At 40.2% G+C, this 17,434-nt stretch overlaps 1 protein-coding gene across 1 annotated transcript in view; it reads left to right on the plus strand.

The window, feature by feature from the left end:
- Window positions 1-325: 325 nt before the first annotated feature.
- Window positions 326-17,434, plus strand: part of LOC115821739 (protein NLRC3-like) — a 28,348-nt gene continuing 11,239 nt past the window's right edge. The window contains exons 1-9 of the mRNA XM_030785536.1: window positions 326-375; window positions 1,041-1,154; window positions 4,930-5,043; window positions 6,149-6,262; window positions 8,628-8,954; window positions 9,018-10,056; window positions 10,129-10,601; window positions 15,676-15,849; window positions 16,724-16,897. Of these exons, the coding sequence (XP_030641396.1) occupies window positions 326-375; window positions 1,041-1,154; window positions 4,930-5,043; window positions 6,149-6,262; window positions 8,628-8,954; window positions 9,018-10,056; window positions 10,129-10,601; window positions 15,676-15,849; window positions 16,724-16,897 (2,579 nt within the window). The remainder of the gene's footprint in view (window positions 376-1,040; window positions 1,155-4,929; window positions 5,044-6,148; window positions 6,263-8,627; window positions 8,955-9,017; window positions 10,057-10,128; window positions 10,602-15,675; window positions 15,850-16,723; window positions 16,898-17,434) is intronic.

Consider the following 17,434-nt stretch of genomic DNA (forward strand, 5'->3'; position numbering starts at 1 on the left):
CACATAGTAACCTAGAATATTAACATTAACTATATGCACATAGTTGAGTATAGTTTGTGATGTGTCTGTTTTTGTTTCTCCACAGAATTATAAGTGACATATGAGTTTGAGAGGAGCAGATCAGTGCCTGTAGAATCTATGTGAAGGAGGTGAAGAGGAGAACACTGATTCTAAAATGAGTCTCGTAACAGACAGTGAGGAGGGAGGCCCTGCCTCTAAAGGGTGTTGTCATGGAGACACAAAGGTGGGGTACACAGTTGACTACAGGACACAGAGAGCAGGATCTCCAGTGCCCAGCTGTGTGTCTATGAAGAGTGACAGATCCATGCCTGAGCCTCTGAACTTGCAGGGAGAGAGAGTGAACTTTGACCCAAGGTGAGTCTGTTTGATCAAGTCTGTTTTTTACTTAAAAATAGATTTGTTTGTGGATATAATAGGGTTGTAAGAAGATTGTGGTAGTAGATATGTATGTGGATGTAACAGGGTTGTAATAAGATTGTAGTAGTAGATTTGTATGTGGATATAATAGGGTTGTAATAAGATTGTAGTAGTAGATTTGTTTGTGGATGTAATAGTTTTGCAATAAGATTGTAGAAGTAGATTTGTATGTAAGTACTTGTTGTTTAACAGATAGATGATAAACATGAGTGGATTAGTGTAAGTAAAAAGATTAAATGATGGGGGACAGTTTCATAGTAATAAGTCATAAGAGTCTATAAAAAAGAAAGTTACAATATTGTCTCCTGTTGAGTTGTTTTCTGAAAAACACGTGTGAGAGTTTCATGTTTCTGTTCTCAAGTTTCAACTGATGAACCAACGGTACAGTGAATCAGGTTACAAGACTCAGGGTTTCCACTAGAAGTACTGTAGGACCCCAGTGGTTGTCTTTGTGAAATGCCTGATCAATAATCCGGCATTTCACTACACCTGATGTAAAGCTCCACAGACGTCTTACTGTGCAGTGCAGATTGCATCTAAAAAGAACCTACGTCCTGTCTGTTTGTTTATTTGTGTGTGTATTTGTTTGTTTTCACATACAGACTGCAGACTCAGAGAGCAGGATCTCCAGTGCCCAGCTGTGTGTCTATGAAGAGTGACAGATCCATGCCTGAGCCTCTGAACTTGCAGGGAGAGAGAGTGAACTTTGACCCAAGGTGAGTATGTTAACTATGGCAGTAATAAACAATCATTTGTATCTGTTTTTCTCTTGAAATGAAAGATGACATATAAAGACATCATTCAAGTTCTCCTTAAAACTGTTTAAATGGCTTTTTCTCCTTTGTCTTTTTTTGCTAATTTTGACTACATGTTTGGAAGTTGTATCTTTTTTCCTAACGGTGACTTCTTAAAAGCAGCTTCATTAGTTACCTGTAAAGAGAGTTAGTGTGTAAATAATTCTTATTAATCCTGTATGGTTGTAGAGAAGGAGTGAAGGAGGTGATGTGTAGATAGATAAGAAGGGAGGAGCTGTCATTATGGGGAACATACCACAAGCATATATGGGATGCTTTAGGCAGAGGTGGCCAAAAAGTTGGAGAAGTGGGCTTGTGAGCGAAAGGTCACCGGTTCAATCTCCTGGACCAGGTGGCCAGTTCAATCTCCTGGACCAGGGGAGTGAATGAACAGTGCTTTCCCCTCCCTCAACATCCATGGCTGAAGTGCCCTTGAGCAAGGTCAATTAACCCCCAACTGCTCCCCACTCCTGTCGGTGCCCTTGACCAAGGAGCTCTGCGGCTGCCCACTGCTCCGTAAAATAAGTGGTCCTCAAACTATGGCCCGCCCCCACATTCTCTGTGGCCCCCGAACATGAGTTAATATAGAGCCCAATATCACTGTTTATAGACTCAAAGGGCTTTATATGTCTATAAAAAAGTCAAATTAAACTCATATCATCCATAAGTTCGAGAAAATAGATACATTTTTAATAATAAGGTTTTAAAGGTACGGAGAGATTTTGCCTCCATAACTTCTGTAGGTAAATCATTCCAGAGGAAGGGAGAGCGGTAGGAAAAGGCTCGGTAGCCAGCGAACTTGTTTTTAACTCTTGGAACGACTAATAGTCCAGAATTTTGAGAGTGCAGGGTGCGAGGTGGGTTATAGGGTGTGATTAAGTCAGACAGGTAGGAAGGCGCAAACCCATGTAAAATGTTATATGTTAATAAGAGGACCTTAAAATCTGCCCTTGCATGAATTGGGAGCCAGTGAAGGGAAGCCAGGACAGGGCTAATGTGATCAAACTTCTTCGTTCTGGTCAAAAGTCTAGCAGCAGCATTCTGGACCAGCTGAAGATTATTGCTACTACAGGCAGGCAGGCCAGAGTAAAGAACATTGCAGTAATTGAGGCGAGACATGATGAATGCATGAACAATGGTTTCTGCATCAGCCGTACTTAGAGAGGGGCTAATTTGAGTGACATCACTGAGGTTACAAAAGGCAGTTTTGGTTGTTTTTGATATGAGTGACTAGCGAGAGACTAGAGTCAAAAATCACACCAAGGTTTTTAGCTGAAGAGTTTTGAGAGATGATGCAGTTGTCAAAATTTAGGTTAAGATCACTAACAAGATGCTTATGTGTAGTGAGACCAATGACCGGCATTTCATTCTTGTCTGCGTTAAGCATCAGGAAATTTGAAGACACTCACTCACTCTCACTCATTATCTAAGCCGTTTATCCTAATCAGGGTCGTGAGGGGTGCTGGAGCCTATCCCAGCGCTCATAGGGTGGGGAAACACCCTGGACAGGTCACCAGTCTATCGCAGGGCAGACACACAGACAAACACACTCACACACACACACATTCATACCTAGGGGCAATTTAGTGTCTCCAGTTCACCTAACCTGCATGTCTTTGGACTGTGGGAGGAAACTGGAGCTCCTGGAGGAAACCTACACAGACACAGGGAGAACATGCAAACTTCAAACAGAAAGGACCCTGGCCGCTACCCACTGGCCGCTACCCACCCACTGCGCCACCGTCCTGCCCAAATTTGAAGACATCCAACCATTAATAGCACAAAGACATGCCTCAAGGTTAGCCAATTCAGAGCGGTCATTGTGCTGGATAGGTAAGAAAATCTGAGTATCATCAGCATAACAATGGAAGTTAATGTTATAACTATGAATAATGTCACCCAAAGAGAGCATGTAAATAGAGAATAGAAGGGGGCCATGGACTGATCCCTGAGGAACACCATGGCTTAGCTCACACTATTCAGAGATCACATTACTATAGTGGACACACTGCTTTCTCTCGGAGAGTTAATATTTAAACCAAGAGAGCACCAGGCCACGAATGCCAGTTTGGTTTTCCAGACATTTTAACAATATAGTGTGATCGACCGTGTCAAATGCTGTACTTGGATCAAGCAGAATAAGAACAGAGGTAGCACCAGCATCCATGGCTAATAAAAGATCATTAGTTACTCTAGTAAGCATGGTTTCAGTAGAGTGAAAACACCTGAAGCCGGACTGAAATATTTCAAACAGACTGTTAGAGGACATGCTGACTATCGGCTGAGCAGCTACAATTTTCTCAAGTATATTTGAAAGAAATGGGAGATAAGAGATCGGCCTATAATTAATCAAGGCTTCAGGGTCGAGGTTCGTTTTTTTTAAGTAAAGGCCTGATCACGGCTGTTTTAAAAGCGGAGGGTAAAAGACCAGATTTAAGTGACATATTTAGAGTGTTTAGGATTGTTGGGCCAAGAACCGAGAAAAGCTCCATATAAAGTTTAGCAGGTAGGGGATCAAGGAGGCAAGAGGCTGGTTTAGCAATGTATGTGATATATTGTATCTGGCCCTCTGGTTTATTTAGTTTAAGTTCCCACCATAAGGTGCATTTCGCTTGAAATTCCACATTTTGTCCTCTGCTGGCTACTGTATTTAGATGGCCATTTCATCACTATGGCAACCGGTCGTGCTGCACAGGCTCCTGCCGCAGTCTTGCACCTCAAGTATACGCACGTCCATTGTAAATTCATTGTCTTATCCACCAGCAAGCACTGTGCTGCAGACTGGTTAAGTGGGAATCTGTCCTGAAAGTCGTGGTGTCATGTGTGAACTTCGTCCGGGTGAATGGACTGAACCACAGGCAGTTCCAAGAATTTCTTTCAGAGCTAGAGTGCGATTATGGAGACGCTCTGTACTACATGGAAATCCACTGGCTAAGTCACGGCAGAGTCTTGAAGTGCTCGTATTAGCTGCTTTTCGAGGTCCACACTTTCCCTGCATTTTCAGAATGTTCCTCACTCTGTCAAACCTGAGATATTACACGACTTACACTAAAACAGTTGATAAAATGATGATAATGGTTGGAATGCTGAAGAATTAGTTTGATTTTTTTTTTTATTGTAGTTATCTCTTTATTCTGTTTTATACACAACTCTGACAGTGTGCCCTGGCAATGTAAACTAAACCCAGCTAACAATGATATATAAACAGACTGAAATACAGTATATCATTACATGTAATGGGTTAATATTCAACTAAAGTAGACCTGTTGTTGTCCACGGTACTATTTAGTGTTACCGACATACTCCGGCCCTCCCAAAGAGCCAGGCAGAGCGACCTGGCCCTCCCAAGACAAGGTTTGGAAAACCCTGGTATAAATGATGGGTTAAATGCAGAGCATGAAATTTGTCACGACGATCAATGATGGCAGCAGAGCCCTGACTTCAGGTCCACAGTCCATGATGGTGGCAGATACTTGTCATGGTTCTGAGGACATGCAGTTTCACCCCACTGTGTGTATATGGCTGGGATGACAATAAAGAGAATTTCATTTCATACTGAACAGACGTTGTGTAGGTTCCATAATCCGACATGTAAAGCTCCACACACTTCTCACTGTACACTGCAGATTGCATCTAAATAAACCTATGTCCTCTTTTTTGTTTATTTGTTTGTGTATTTGTTTGTTTTCACATACAGACTGCAGACTCAGAGAGCAGGATCTCCAGTGCCCAGCTGTGTGTCTATGAAGAGTGACAGATCCATGCCTGAGCCTCTGAACTTGCAGGGAGAGAGAGTGAACTTTGACCCAAGGTGAGTCTGTTTGATCAAGTCTGTTATTTACTTAAAAATAGATTTGTTTGTGGATATAGTAGGGTTGTAAGAAGATTGTAGTAGAAGATTTGTCTGTGGATATAATAGGGTTGTAAGAAGATTGTAGTAGTAGATTTGTATGTGGATGTAACAGGGTTGTAATAAGATTGTAGTAGTAGATTTGTCTGTGGATATAATAGGGTTGTAAGAAGATTGTAGTAGTAGATTTGTATGTGGATATAATAGGGTTGTAAGAAGATTGTAGTAGTAGATTTGTATGTGGATATAATAGGGTTGTAAGAAGATTGTAATAGTAGATTTGTATGTGGATATAATAGGGTTGTAAGAAGATTGTAGTAGTAGATTTGTATGTGGATATAATAGGGTTGTAAGAAGATTGTAATAGTAGATTTGTATGTGGATATAATAGGGTTGTAAGAAGATTGTAGTAGTAGATTTGTATGTGGATATAATAGGGTTGTAAGAAGATTGTAATAGTAGATTTGTATGTGGATATAATAGGGTTGTAAGAAGATTGTAGGAGTAGATTTGTATGTGGATATAATAGGGTTGTAAGAAGATTGTAGTAGTAGATATGTATGTGGATGTAACAGGGCTGTAAGAAGATTGTAGGAGTAGATTTGTATGTGGATATAATAGGGTTGTAAGAAGATTGTAGTAGTAGATTTGTATGTGGATATAATAGGGTTGTAATAAGATTGTAAAAGTAGATTTGTATGTGGATATTTGTTGTTTAACAGATAGATGATAAAGATGGGTGGATTAGTGTAAGTACAAATATGAAATGATGGGAGACAGTTTCACAGTAATAAGTCATAAGAGTCTATAAAAAGTCTTCTCAAGTTTCAACTGATGAACCAACGGTACAGTGAATCAGGTTACAAGACTCAGGGTTTCCACTAGAAGTACTGTAGGACCCCAGTGGTTGTCTTTGTGAAATGCCTGATCAATAATCCGGCATTTCACTACACCTGATGTAAAGCTCCACAGACGTCTTACTGTGCAGTGCAGATTGCATCTAAAAAGAACCTACGTCCTGTCTGTTTGTTTATTTGTGTGTGTATTTGTTTGTTTTCACATACAGACTGCAGACTCAGAGAGCAGGATCTCCAGTGCCCAGCTGTGTGTCTATGAAGAGTGACAGATCCATGCCTGAGCCTCTGAACTTGCAGGGAGAGAGAGTGAACTTTGACCCAAGGTGAGTATGTTAATTATGGCATAGTGATAAACAATCAGTTGTATCTGTTTTTCTCTTGAAATGAAAGATGACATACAAAGACATCATTTGAGTTCTCTTTAAAGCTGGTTAAATGGCCTTTTCTCCATTGTCTTTTCTACAAATTTTAACTACATGTTTGGAAGTTGTATCTTTTTTCCTAATGGTGCCTTCTTATAAGCAGCTTTATTAGTTAGCTGTAGAGAGAGTTAGTGTGTAAATAATTCTTATTAATCTTGTATGGTTGTAGAGAAGAAGTGAAGGAGGTGATGTGTAGATAGATAAGAAGGGAGGAGCTGTCATTATGGGGAACATACCACAAGCATATATGGGATGCTTTAGGCAGAGGTGGCCAAAAAGTTAGAGAAGCGGGCTTGTGAGCGAAAGGTCGCCGGTTCAATCTCCTGGACCAGGGGAGTGAATGAACAGTGCTTTCCCCTCCCTCAACATCCATTGAGGGAAAAAATTCTGAGATTTCCAAAATAAGGTCGTAATATTACGAAAACAAAGTCGCAACTGAGAAAAAAAAAGCCATAATGTTGCGAGAATAAGGTCGTAATTCAAAGAGAATAAAGCCATAATATTTTAAGAAAAAAGTTGCAATATTACGAGAATAAAGTTGTATTTTTAAGAGAACAATCTTAAGATTGAGAATGACATTGCAAAATTTAGGGGGAAAAAACACCATTTTTTAGGAAAATACATCACCAACAACCAACTGAACGGGGGAGAGGACAGTCATTGGCAGCCTGAGCTTCTGGTGACTGCTGTTTGTCATCGTGCTGTGACACACACATCAGTCAACAGGTCACTTTAGTTAATCATCATTAAACGGTTGATAAATGTGGTTTTGCTTGTTGAGCAAACACAGGTTTACAGTTTCATTCTTCATTTTAACGCAGGCAGCAAACTGCACTTCTGATGTCTCCCCTCTATAATAACACTTAGCCTAAAATTCCGAATTTGTTCTCCTAAAATTACAACTTAACTCTCATATTATAATGACTTTTTTTGGGAAATTATGACTTCGTTCTCGTAATACTACGACTTTATTCTTGTGACATTACGACTTTATTCTGGGAGTCTCAGGATTTTTTTTTCCCTCAGTGTGGCCCTAATACTCCATCGTGAAAACAACACTCAACACCAATACAAGTCAAGTGACTTAGATAAACAGAAGGATATGTCCTTTTGCGGCATTAATGTTTGATGCTTTTTTAATCGACGCAGAGAACAGGACTGTAATCTGATGTTAGTCTGACTGACTGTGTTTGTATCAAAATGCAGTTAATGTCAGTTACAGTGTGCATGTGTATGAACATGACACCAGCTCTGACAGAGGCAGCAGAAATTGGTTAAATCAGTAACATTAGCCAGCCAGCCTGTTAACATAATATTGCATTTTTGTATGAGTACCACTGATATAATGCATCACAACTAAATAAATTAATAAATTCAATCTCTTTTGTGGGACATTTTAAGTGCTCTTTGGGGCCCTCTGGTGGCCTCAGGGAGTCCTAAGCAACCACTTCGTTCGCTTATGCTTCGGGCCGGCTCTGCATTAAAACTGTGGAGAAAGATTTAAATAACAGTTATTTGGATTATTTAGTGTTTTAATTGGCATTAACACTGATCAAAGATTCATTTTCTGTCTTAAATTCTGTGTATGTGATAAAACTGCCTCATCATCCATCATCAAACACAGTTTAGTTTAAATATATCAGTTAAACACAGACTAAAGTGACCAATAGAGAACTAAACACAACACAGTTTAGTTTAAATGGATCAGTTTAAAAACAGACAGAGTGTAAAGTGACAGTACATTAGTCATGTTTAAAGAAAGTCAAAGGGAGGGAGTCCTGTCTGATCAGCCCAACTATTCATAACCACTCACGTATATCCACTAGTAATAGTCTAATTCGTTTCCTTTATAAATGTTATATTATCTGATATCAGTTAGAAATGAAAACAGAGACATGTACATACAGTTTGTTTGTCCTGTTTAGTTTCCATTAGTGAAACTCTCCCATTCCCCTCTGTTCAATCAGCTCCACTCTCTGAATGATTAAACACTGTGTAGTGGGAATTCTTCACCAGCTGTCAATCATTATTGTTACACTTCATCACTATCATCCCAACTGTATATGAGCCCTAAACTCAACTACAAGGCTGATGAGAAGGGTTCAGCCTGCCAGCCTTGATGGAGTCATATGTCTCCCAAAGAAAGTATCTGTCAAATATGAAAATTCAGGTCTGATCCAGGATCAGTCTGTGCATGGCCTGTGTCAGCAGGTTCTGAGAGATTCTTTTTTTAACAACCTCTCTCTCTCTCTTTCTCTCTCTGCAGTGTAGAGACAGATCTGACTGAGGATCAGTCTGGGTGTTGCCAAAATGTCCAACACAACACGTCCATGTCTGAGTCAGATGATGTCCTACTGAGAATCATTGAGGGTCATAAAACCACCCTGAAAAATAAGTATGAGCGCTTATATGAAGGTGTCGCACTGAAAGAAAACCAAACCCTCCTCAACAGCATTTACACAGAGCTCTACATCACAGAGGGAGAGAGTGAAGGAGTGAATGAGAAACATGAGGTTTTACAGATTGAAACAGCATCCAGGAAATGGGTTTCTCAAGACAAACCAATCAGCTGCAATGACATCTTCAAACCCTTGTCAACCAGCCAAACTAGAGAGGACAACAAAGCTTTGTCTAGTGAGGAACCTGAAAGGGACAGGCAAAAGCCAGAAATCAGAACTGTACTCACCAAGGGCATAGCTGGAATTGGAAAAACAGTCTCTGTGCAGAAGTTCATTCTGGACTGGGCAGAAGGAAGGACCAATCAGGACATTGACTTCATGTTGGTTCTTCCTTTCCGAGAACTGAACTTGGTTAAAGATGAACAGTTCAGTCTTCATAGACTCCTGTTAGAGTTTCACCCAGAACTGAAAGACTTGGATCCAAAGAAATATAATGACTGTAAAATGCTGTTCATCTTTGATGGTTTAGATGAGAGTCGACTTCAGTTGAATATTCCTGAGATGCTGTGTGATGTGACCAAAACATCATCAGTGAATATACTGATATCAGACCTCATTAAAGGAAATCTTCTTCCCTCTGCACTCATCTGGATAACCTCCAGACCAGCAGCAGCCAGTCAGATCCCCTCTCAGTTCATCAGTCGTGTGACAGAAGTCCAAGGATTCAATGATTCACAGAAAGAGGAATACTTTAGAAAAAGATTCAGTGATGAGAGTCAAGCCAACAAAATCATCTCACACATCAAGACATCGGTGAGTCTCCACATCATGTGTCACATCCCAGTGTTCTGTTGGATTTCAGCCACTGTGCTTCAGGAAATGCTGCGTCGAGACTATGTTAAAGAGATCCCTAAAACTCTGACTGAGATGTACACACACTTCCTGCTCATTCAGACTAAAATGAAGAAGCAGAAATATGAGGACAAAGTTGAGACAGACTCAAAGAATCCTCTGGAATCAAACAAGGAGATCTTTCTGAAACTTTCTAAGCTGGCTTTTAATCAGTTGCTGAGGGGCAATATCATGTTTTATGAAGAGGATCTGAGAGAATGTGGCATTGATGTGAGTGATGCCACAGTGTACTCTGGGATTTGTACTGAGATCTTTAAGGAGGAATCTGTGCTTCGTCAGAAGAAGGTCTACTGCTTTGTGCATCTGAGTGTTCAAGAGTTCTTGGCTGCTCTCTATGTGTTTTACTGCTATGTAAATGAGACCATGGAGGCACTGCAATATTTTGTGCCAAGAGAGATCAATGCATCAGACAACATATTCATGAAGGCACTGGACTCTCTTCTGTTCAGAGGGAAGACAAACAATATTCCCTTGGATATGTTGCTAAAGGGAGCTGTGGATAAATCTTTGGAGAGTAAGGATGGACATCTCGATCTGTTTGTCCGCTTCCTTCATGGCATCTCACTGGAGTCCAACCAGAAACTCCTACAAGGTCTGCTGACACACACACAGAACAACCAGCGGAGCATCAAGAAAATAAGCCGTTACATCAAAGAGTTAAATAAAGATGGTGTCTCACCTGAGAGATGGATCAATCTACTGCACTGCCTGACCGAAATGAATGATCGCTCTCTCCATGAAGAAATTCAAGCTTTTATCAAGTCTGAAAATTACAGAACTAAACTCTCACTTGCACACTGCACAGCACTGGCCTACATGTTTCTGATGTCAGAGGAGGTGCTGGATGAGTTTGACCTGAAGAAATACAAGACATCAGATGAGGGTCGTAGGAGACTGCTCCCAGCTGTGAGGTGCTGCAGAAAAGCTCTGTGAGTTTTTAGTTTCACACATTTATAAAGTAACAGTTGTAGTTATAGTTGCATTATTTGAAAGGAAAATGAAGTATGGCTGATCTTGGCCATGTTCAACGGTACAGGTGGCTGTTTTTGGAAATATTCTCAGTTTGTTTCCAAACTTGTAATTATTTGATTATTCGTGAAATATTATATACCATAAAGATTAGAAGACACACAGACATTACAGGAGAGAATAGATTAATGCAGGCAAACTTACATATATGACAGTACAGTATATGGATGATGGACAGTAAAACATCTGTGCATATAAAATATGCAGGTTGTGTGTTATACATTATTATCTGTGTTTTTATTATTATTTTTAGTCTCCTCAGTTTCAACAGGTCTAATACCACAGTACATAGGCCAGGGCTTTTCAACTACACATTCAAATGGGCCGGATTTCAGAACCAGGCCTTGTTCATGGCCCAGAAAATATTTACACTGAAATATTTACATTTATTTAAAACCATTACAGCTTTACACATATTGACACATTTATGAATATTTATGAATATGTGAATATGACTGTGAATATATAAATATATCTGTGTTTGTCATCTCTTTCTCTCTGTCTGTCTGTCTCTTTCTCTCTCTCTCTTCCGCCAGACTTTCTGGTTGTAAACTCACTGAACAGTCCTGTTCATCTATAGCCTCAGTTCTACAGTCAGAAAACTGTCCCCTGAGAGAACTGGACCTGAGTAACAATGATCTTCAGGATTCAGGAGTGAAGTCGCTCTGTGTTGGACTGAGGAATTCACACTGTAAACTGGAGATACTGAGGTCAGTTTTAGTGAGGACCTGAAAAGATATTTTTAATAAAATGTTTTGTGTCATTTCCTTACACTGGATTTGCCTGTGCGTTAGATCTCTAGCTGGATTAATTCACCTAAACTTATCAGTTTTCATGTCTTTTCTTGTGTGTCTTTTGCTGTTGTCTGGATTAAAATGATCTCTTGTTATGCTGATTTATATGCTGAAATCTTGCTGTGCTGTGTCCCAGTGTGAGACAGAAGACATCACAGGATGGAACTGTACTCCACAACTAGTTTACATTTTACTTGTACATATTTAACCATTTACTATACAGGGGCATCAGGAGCCTCATATTTAAAGAGATCGGCCAACAGTAGTTTACTGAAAATTACACTTTAAGAAAACATACAGTACAGTATATAAGAGACATCATCATGCTATCGTCAACCATCCTATAAACCCACAAACGACAAACATGCCTTTTACTGAAACAGTTGTCAGGGGTCAGGGGGAAAAGAAAAAAAATAACCTCAATGTAATATTCTGATATGGTGAAGCAGAAAACAAATTCAAGTCATTTTATGCGTAAACATCACCACTGTTCATCTTTAACCACCAAATCCCAGTCATGGTGACTTGTGGGGCGCTGCTCTGTGGCTGCCTTGCTGTGTTTCACACTTGGCATTTGTATGTTTTTATCGTGTTGTTTATGCTCCTTACTTCACACTTTGCCTGTACTGAAGTTTCAGCTATAGGTTACGCGTTATGGTGCGTGATTGGATTGTTTACAGTGATTTTAAACACATATTTTTCCCCAAGGACACAAACAATGGTTATGTTACTGGTGACGCAGCCTGTGAGATCCAATACAGCAGAGAATTCTTACTGTCGTTTCACAATCACATATCTCCAGACTATTCAGCCGTTGTAGACTCGATACTGCACTGTCTTGATCAGGTTGTAGCAGTGTCTGATGACATCAGTTTCTGTGTAGACTGTGATACCTACTAAGACCTATAAAATCTACCCTAATGATTAGTCTTGGGTGTCCAACAAATTAAAGAAACTTATCATTCAGAAAGTAAAAGCTTACAGAAACCAGGATGAAACAGCTAGAAGGGACACACAGAGACAGATTAAAAGACAAATACAGCTGGACAAGTACAGCTACAAACAGAAGATAGAGGCCACTCTGGCATCTGGAAATCCCAGACAGACATGGCAGGGAATTAAAACCATGACCAATGTTCCCCACAAGGGCAGGGGAAAACCAACACTTGTCTTACATGGTAGGGAGGGACTGGAGATGGTAAACCAGCTCAACACCTTCTTTTGTCACTTTGAGAGTAGCAATAGTGCTGAACCTGCCACTGTGATACCCCCCCCCCCCCCCCCCCCCCCCAAACTAACCTAACCTAACCTCACCATCAAGGAACCAGAAGTCCTTCAGCTTTTTAGAGACTGTAACCCACGAAAAAGCCCAGGTCTGGACAATATTTGTGGAAGTGTTCTAAAGCACTGTGCTGCACAACTAGCTCCTGTGTGACATTTTTAGGACCTCTCTTAATCTCCTCAAGGTCTCGACCCTAAGGAAAACATCTACAGTTGTACCCGTCTCAAAAATTCCCAGACCCATACGGCCCAATGAGTTTAGACCAATAGCACTGATATCGCTGGTCGTGAAGTGATTTGAGCATCTAGTGAAGAGGTACATTGTATTACAAACACAGCACCTCATGGACCCTCTGCAGTTTGCTTACCAAGCCTCTAGGGGGTGGAAGATGCCATTCTGACTCTATTGCACTTATTTCACACTCACCTTGAGAAACCAAAGACTCATGCCAAGATTTTATCTGTAGATTTCTCATCTGCTTTTAATACTATTCAACCCAGTATTTTAACAGATATATTGGCTACAGAATTTTCACTTGAAGCTGGCTTGATTTCATGGATTGTTGATTTTCTTAGCTGTAGAATCCAGCAGGTCAGAGCAGGTACGTCACTCTCTGACTGAATGACCACTTTTACAGGCTCCCCCCAGGGGTGTGTTTTATCACCTTTACTGTTTATTTTATATACCAACTGTTGCACTAGCACCTTCCCTAATAGACACTTTATTAAGTACACAGATGATACTGCCTTGGTGAACCTCCTGTATGATGAGGAGGAAGATGGGCCAGTTCTTGACTACTTCCTAAACTGGTGTGAGAAGTCAAACCTTCTCCTAAACACCACCAAAACTAAGGAAATGTCCATCGATTTAAGAAAGCCACAATCCTCTAACCCTACCTTTATCAATGGGGAGCCAATACAAGTACCTTGTCATTGTGCTTGACCATAAGCTTAAATGAGACCTGTGGACTGACTTCATATACACTAAGACACAACAAAGAATGTACTTTTTAAAGAAATCCTTTATCCTTTAATGTTCATTGTTTCCATCTGGGCTAAGATATTGCACCCCTCCATTCACTAAAATAGATTCAAATTTTCATTTGTTCCACAAGTCATTACGTTTTTAAACAGGTAATGTATATAATAATAAGCAGGATGTCCAGCTGGTCTAGCCAGCCTAATCTACCGCAAGGTGCAAAGTATGAGTGTGTGTATAGGTACGTATATAACTACATGTGTGTATGAGTAGGTCTGTTGGTCTATTGGTGACTCTGTGAAGTTGTGAGGAAATGCCTTGTGATTGAGCTGCAAACGAATTTCGTCACGGGGACAAAGAAAGTATCTATCTATCTATCTATCTATCTATCTATCTATCTATCTATCTATCTATCTATCTATCTATCTATCTATCTATCTATCTATCAAATAAGCAAAAAAGATGATTCTAGGCTGTCATCGCTTGGCAACCTAACAGCCAATAGTAAATCTGGAGACTAATTTCTGAAGTCCGCCAAAACAGCCAGGCGCACAGCAAGTTTCTGAGGTAAAAGTAGAAGTAACCGTCAGTGTCAGAAAAGATTGGAAATAACTGCAATCGATAACTGCAAATAACTGAAATAACTGCAAACCACTTTCTTCGTCCTCCATACGTTAAAACACAATGTAAGTATGCGTTTTGTGAAATTTAATGCATTAGTAATCGGCGAAATATTTAAATTATCCGTTTAGATTTGTGTTCAAACGGTTTTCTAATTTCCCTGAGACACATGTTAGCAACAGCATGTGCGGGGATTTTCTTTTCAGATCTGACACAGAGTATGTAACCGGCACTAAAAAGGCTGGAAATTACAACAGTACAGTCCACTTTCTCTGTCACAATGTACGTATCTTTTCTGTGTATTTGAATGAAGAGATAATCAGACAAATATTTCGTCTGTCCGTCTGTATTTGCGCTCAAACGGTTTTCTATTTAGTCTGTGACACGTTAGCTGTAGCATGTGAGGAGATTATTATTCCAAACCTGACAGAAAAGCGAGAGACTCATTTCTCAAACCCGCGAACTGCAGCAACAGAAGCGTAAAAGACTGAGCGAGTTCTCTGAGGTAAAAACTGGAGAACGGGAATGAGTCCAGTTTGTTAGAAATGACAGCGGCATCTGATTCACTGTCCGTTAACATTCAGAGTAAGTCTTGTTCCCTCAAGCAGCATAAAATGCATTTTTGTATTAGTCACCTTATAAGGTGACTAATGTGCTTTAGATGTGTGTTTAAACGGTTTTGTAATTAGCCTCTGAGACGTTAGCTATAGCATGTGAGGGGATTCTCTCTCCAGACACAGCGTTTCCACTTTCAGCCGCAGACCGGAGAAATCTCTGACTGAAATCTACTTTTCTCCAGCAGATTCTGTAGGCTGCTCTGTTCATACTGATCATTAACTCAGTAAAGGTTGTTTTTTTGTTGTTGTTGTTGTTTTAATAAATGGACAGCTGAACTTGCTGGTAAAATAGGGAAGTACGGCTTTGAGAAAGCAGTGGAGACTTAATGGTGTAATTCAGGGGTTTAGCGGTATACGGTGGAAGACAGTATATAGAGAGAGAAAGTGAGGGGACAGGTTATTATGTCGGGAACGAATGTTGATCTCTAGTCATTTGCCTTATACTTCACTTACAGATCAATTTGATAGTTAACAAATGGTGTTTGGATCTTGGGTCTGATGGAGATTAATTTAAAACTAGTCAACTATTCGTGTTATTATTATGTCAGTTTGGTTGAATACTGTCACCTAGTTGAATATATATATGAATTTATATGGATATGTGAATATGACTGTGAATATATAATTATATCTGTTTGTCATCACCATCTCTCTCTCTCTCTCTCTCTCTCTCTCTCTCCAGACTTGCTGGTTGTAAACTCACGGAACAGTCCTGTTCATCTATAGCCTCAGTTCTACAGTCAGTAAACTGTCCTCTGAGAGAACTGGACCTGAGTAACAATGACCTTCAGGATTCAGGAGTGAAGTTTCTCTGTGTGGGACTGAAGAATCCACACTGTAAACTGGAGATACTGAGGTCAGTATTAGTCAGTCATTGGAAATACAATATATGATAATGTGTTTTGTCTGAATTGATGTTTTAAGCAGGGATCCAGACTAACTTTTTCAGAAACATCCTAGAACTGTCCTGAAACTTTTTCTGAATCTGAACATTGATTTATTGTATTGAAAATATTCATACTGCATAATAGGACTGGAGAGACAAGAAAGCTGCAAATCAGTTAATCAGTCCATGATACCTGTGTGTGTGTGTGTGTGTGTGTGTGTGTGTGTGTGTGTGTGTGTGTGTGTGAAACCAGCAGCCCCTCTGTAAAGAACAAAGTATTGTCAGTGTGAGTTATGGTAAATGTCATTATTACTTTATCTGTTTAAATGCTGACTAGAAGGGAAAACACAGAAACTATAGTCCATAAAAAGTGAGAACTTTACCCACACAGTTAATCACATCTCATTCTTCTTGGTGAAAGGACAGAAAGATTGAAACAGGTCAAATGTCCTCTTTGCTGCTCTAATAACTACACAGCCCAGATCAGGAGCTGTTTCATATGTTTAAAACCTTTGGGTTCACATCCCAAACTCTAAAATCTCTCTCTCTCAGTGATGTTGTTTCTGTCTTAATCTTGTGGTCAGATGATGGGTGGTTATCAGTCATAGCCATAAAGATGAGTTTGTTTCCTGTGCTGTGTCTTGTGATTTAATCAGCAGTTAATCAGTATCACCACTCTCAGGGCATCAGGGATTACACTGAAACACTCACACGCACTCTCCATCTCATTACAACTGTATCTTACCACTCATACACACTCTCCATCTCATTACTACTGTATCTTACCACTCACACTGTGTCTCTCTCTGCCTCTCTCTCTCTCTCTCTCTCTCTCTCTCTGTAGGGTGTCTGGTTGTTTAGTGACAGAGGAAGGTTGTTCTTCTCTGGCTTCAGCTCTGAGTTCAAACCCCTCACACCTGAGAGAACTGGATCTGAGCTACAATCAACCAGGAGTCTCAGGAATAAAGCTGCTCTCTGACATAAAAAAAGATCCACACTGTCGACTGGACACACTGAAGTATGTAGAACAGGACTCTGTGTGTGTGTGTGTGTGTGTGTGTGTTTGTGAGGCAAAGCTAGCTCACAGGGGTTTGTGACCTGACTGCTCACTCATGATGTGGGGCTCAGAAAAATGCTGTTCCTCACTAAGTAAACTATGTTTGTCTAAAGTACATTGTTGTTATTGGAAAACCAAACAGAGTCAAAACTTTTCTTTGGTTAGAGTTAAGGTTAGGGTCAGGGTGAGGGTTATAGGGATAGGTTATTATTCTTTAGTTACAGGAAACTGGGACTCAGTGGGAATTCCTCACTTAGATATGTATACAAACGTGTGTGTGTGTGTGTTTAGGTGTCTGTGTGAGAGGTGGTTGATTTATATTTGTGTTTGTGTGTGTGTGTGTGTGTTGAAAGAGGGAATGTGTGTGTGTTTGTCTGTAAAGAAGCGAGAGAGTGTGTGTGTGTGTGTGTGTGTGTTACAAGAGGGAGTCTGTGTGTGTGTGTACAGAAGAGACATTATATCTGTGTGTGTGTGTGACAGAGAGAGGCCCTGTTTACA

Source organism: Chanos chanos, chromosome 9, assembly GCF_902362185.1.
Source record: "Chanos chanos chromosome 9, fChaCha1.1, whole genome shotgun sequence".
NCBI classification, from domain to species: domain Eukaryota; kingdom Metazoa; phylum Chordata; class Actinopteri; order Gonorynchiformes; family Chanidae; genus Chanos; species Chanos chanos.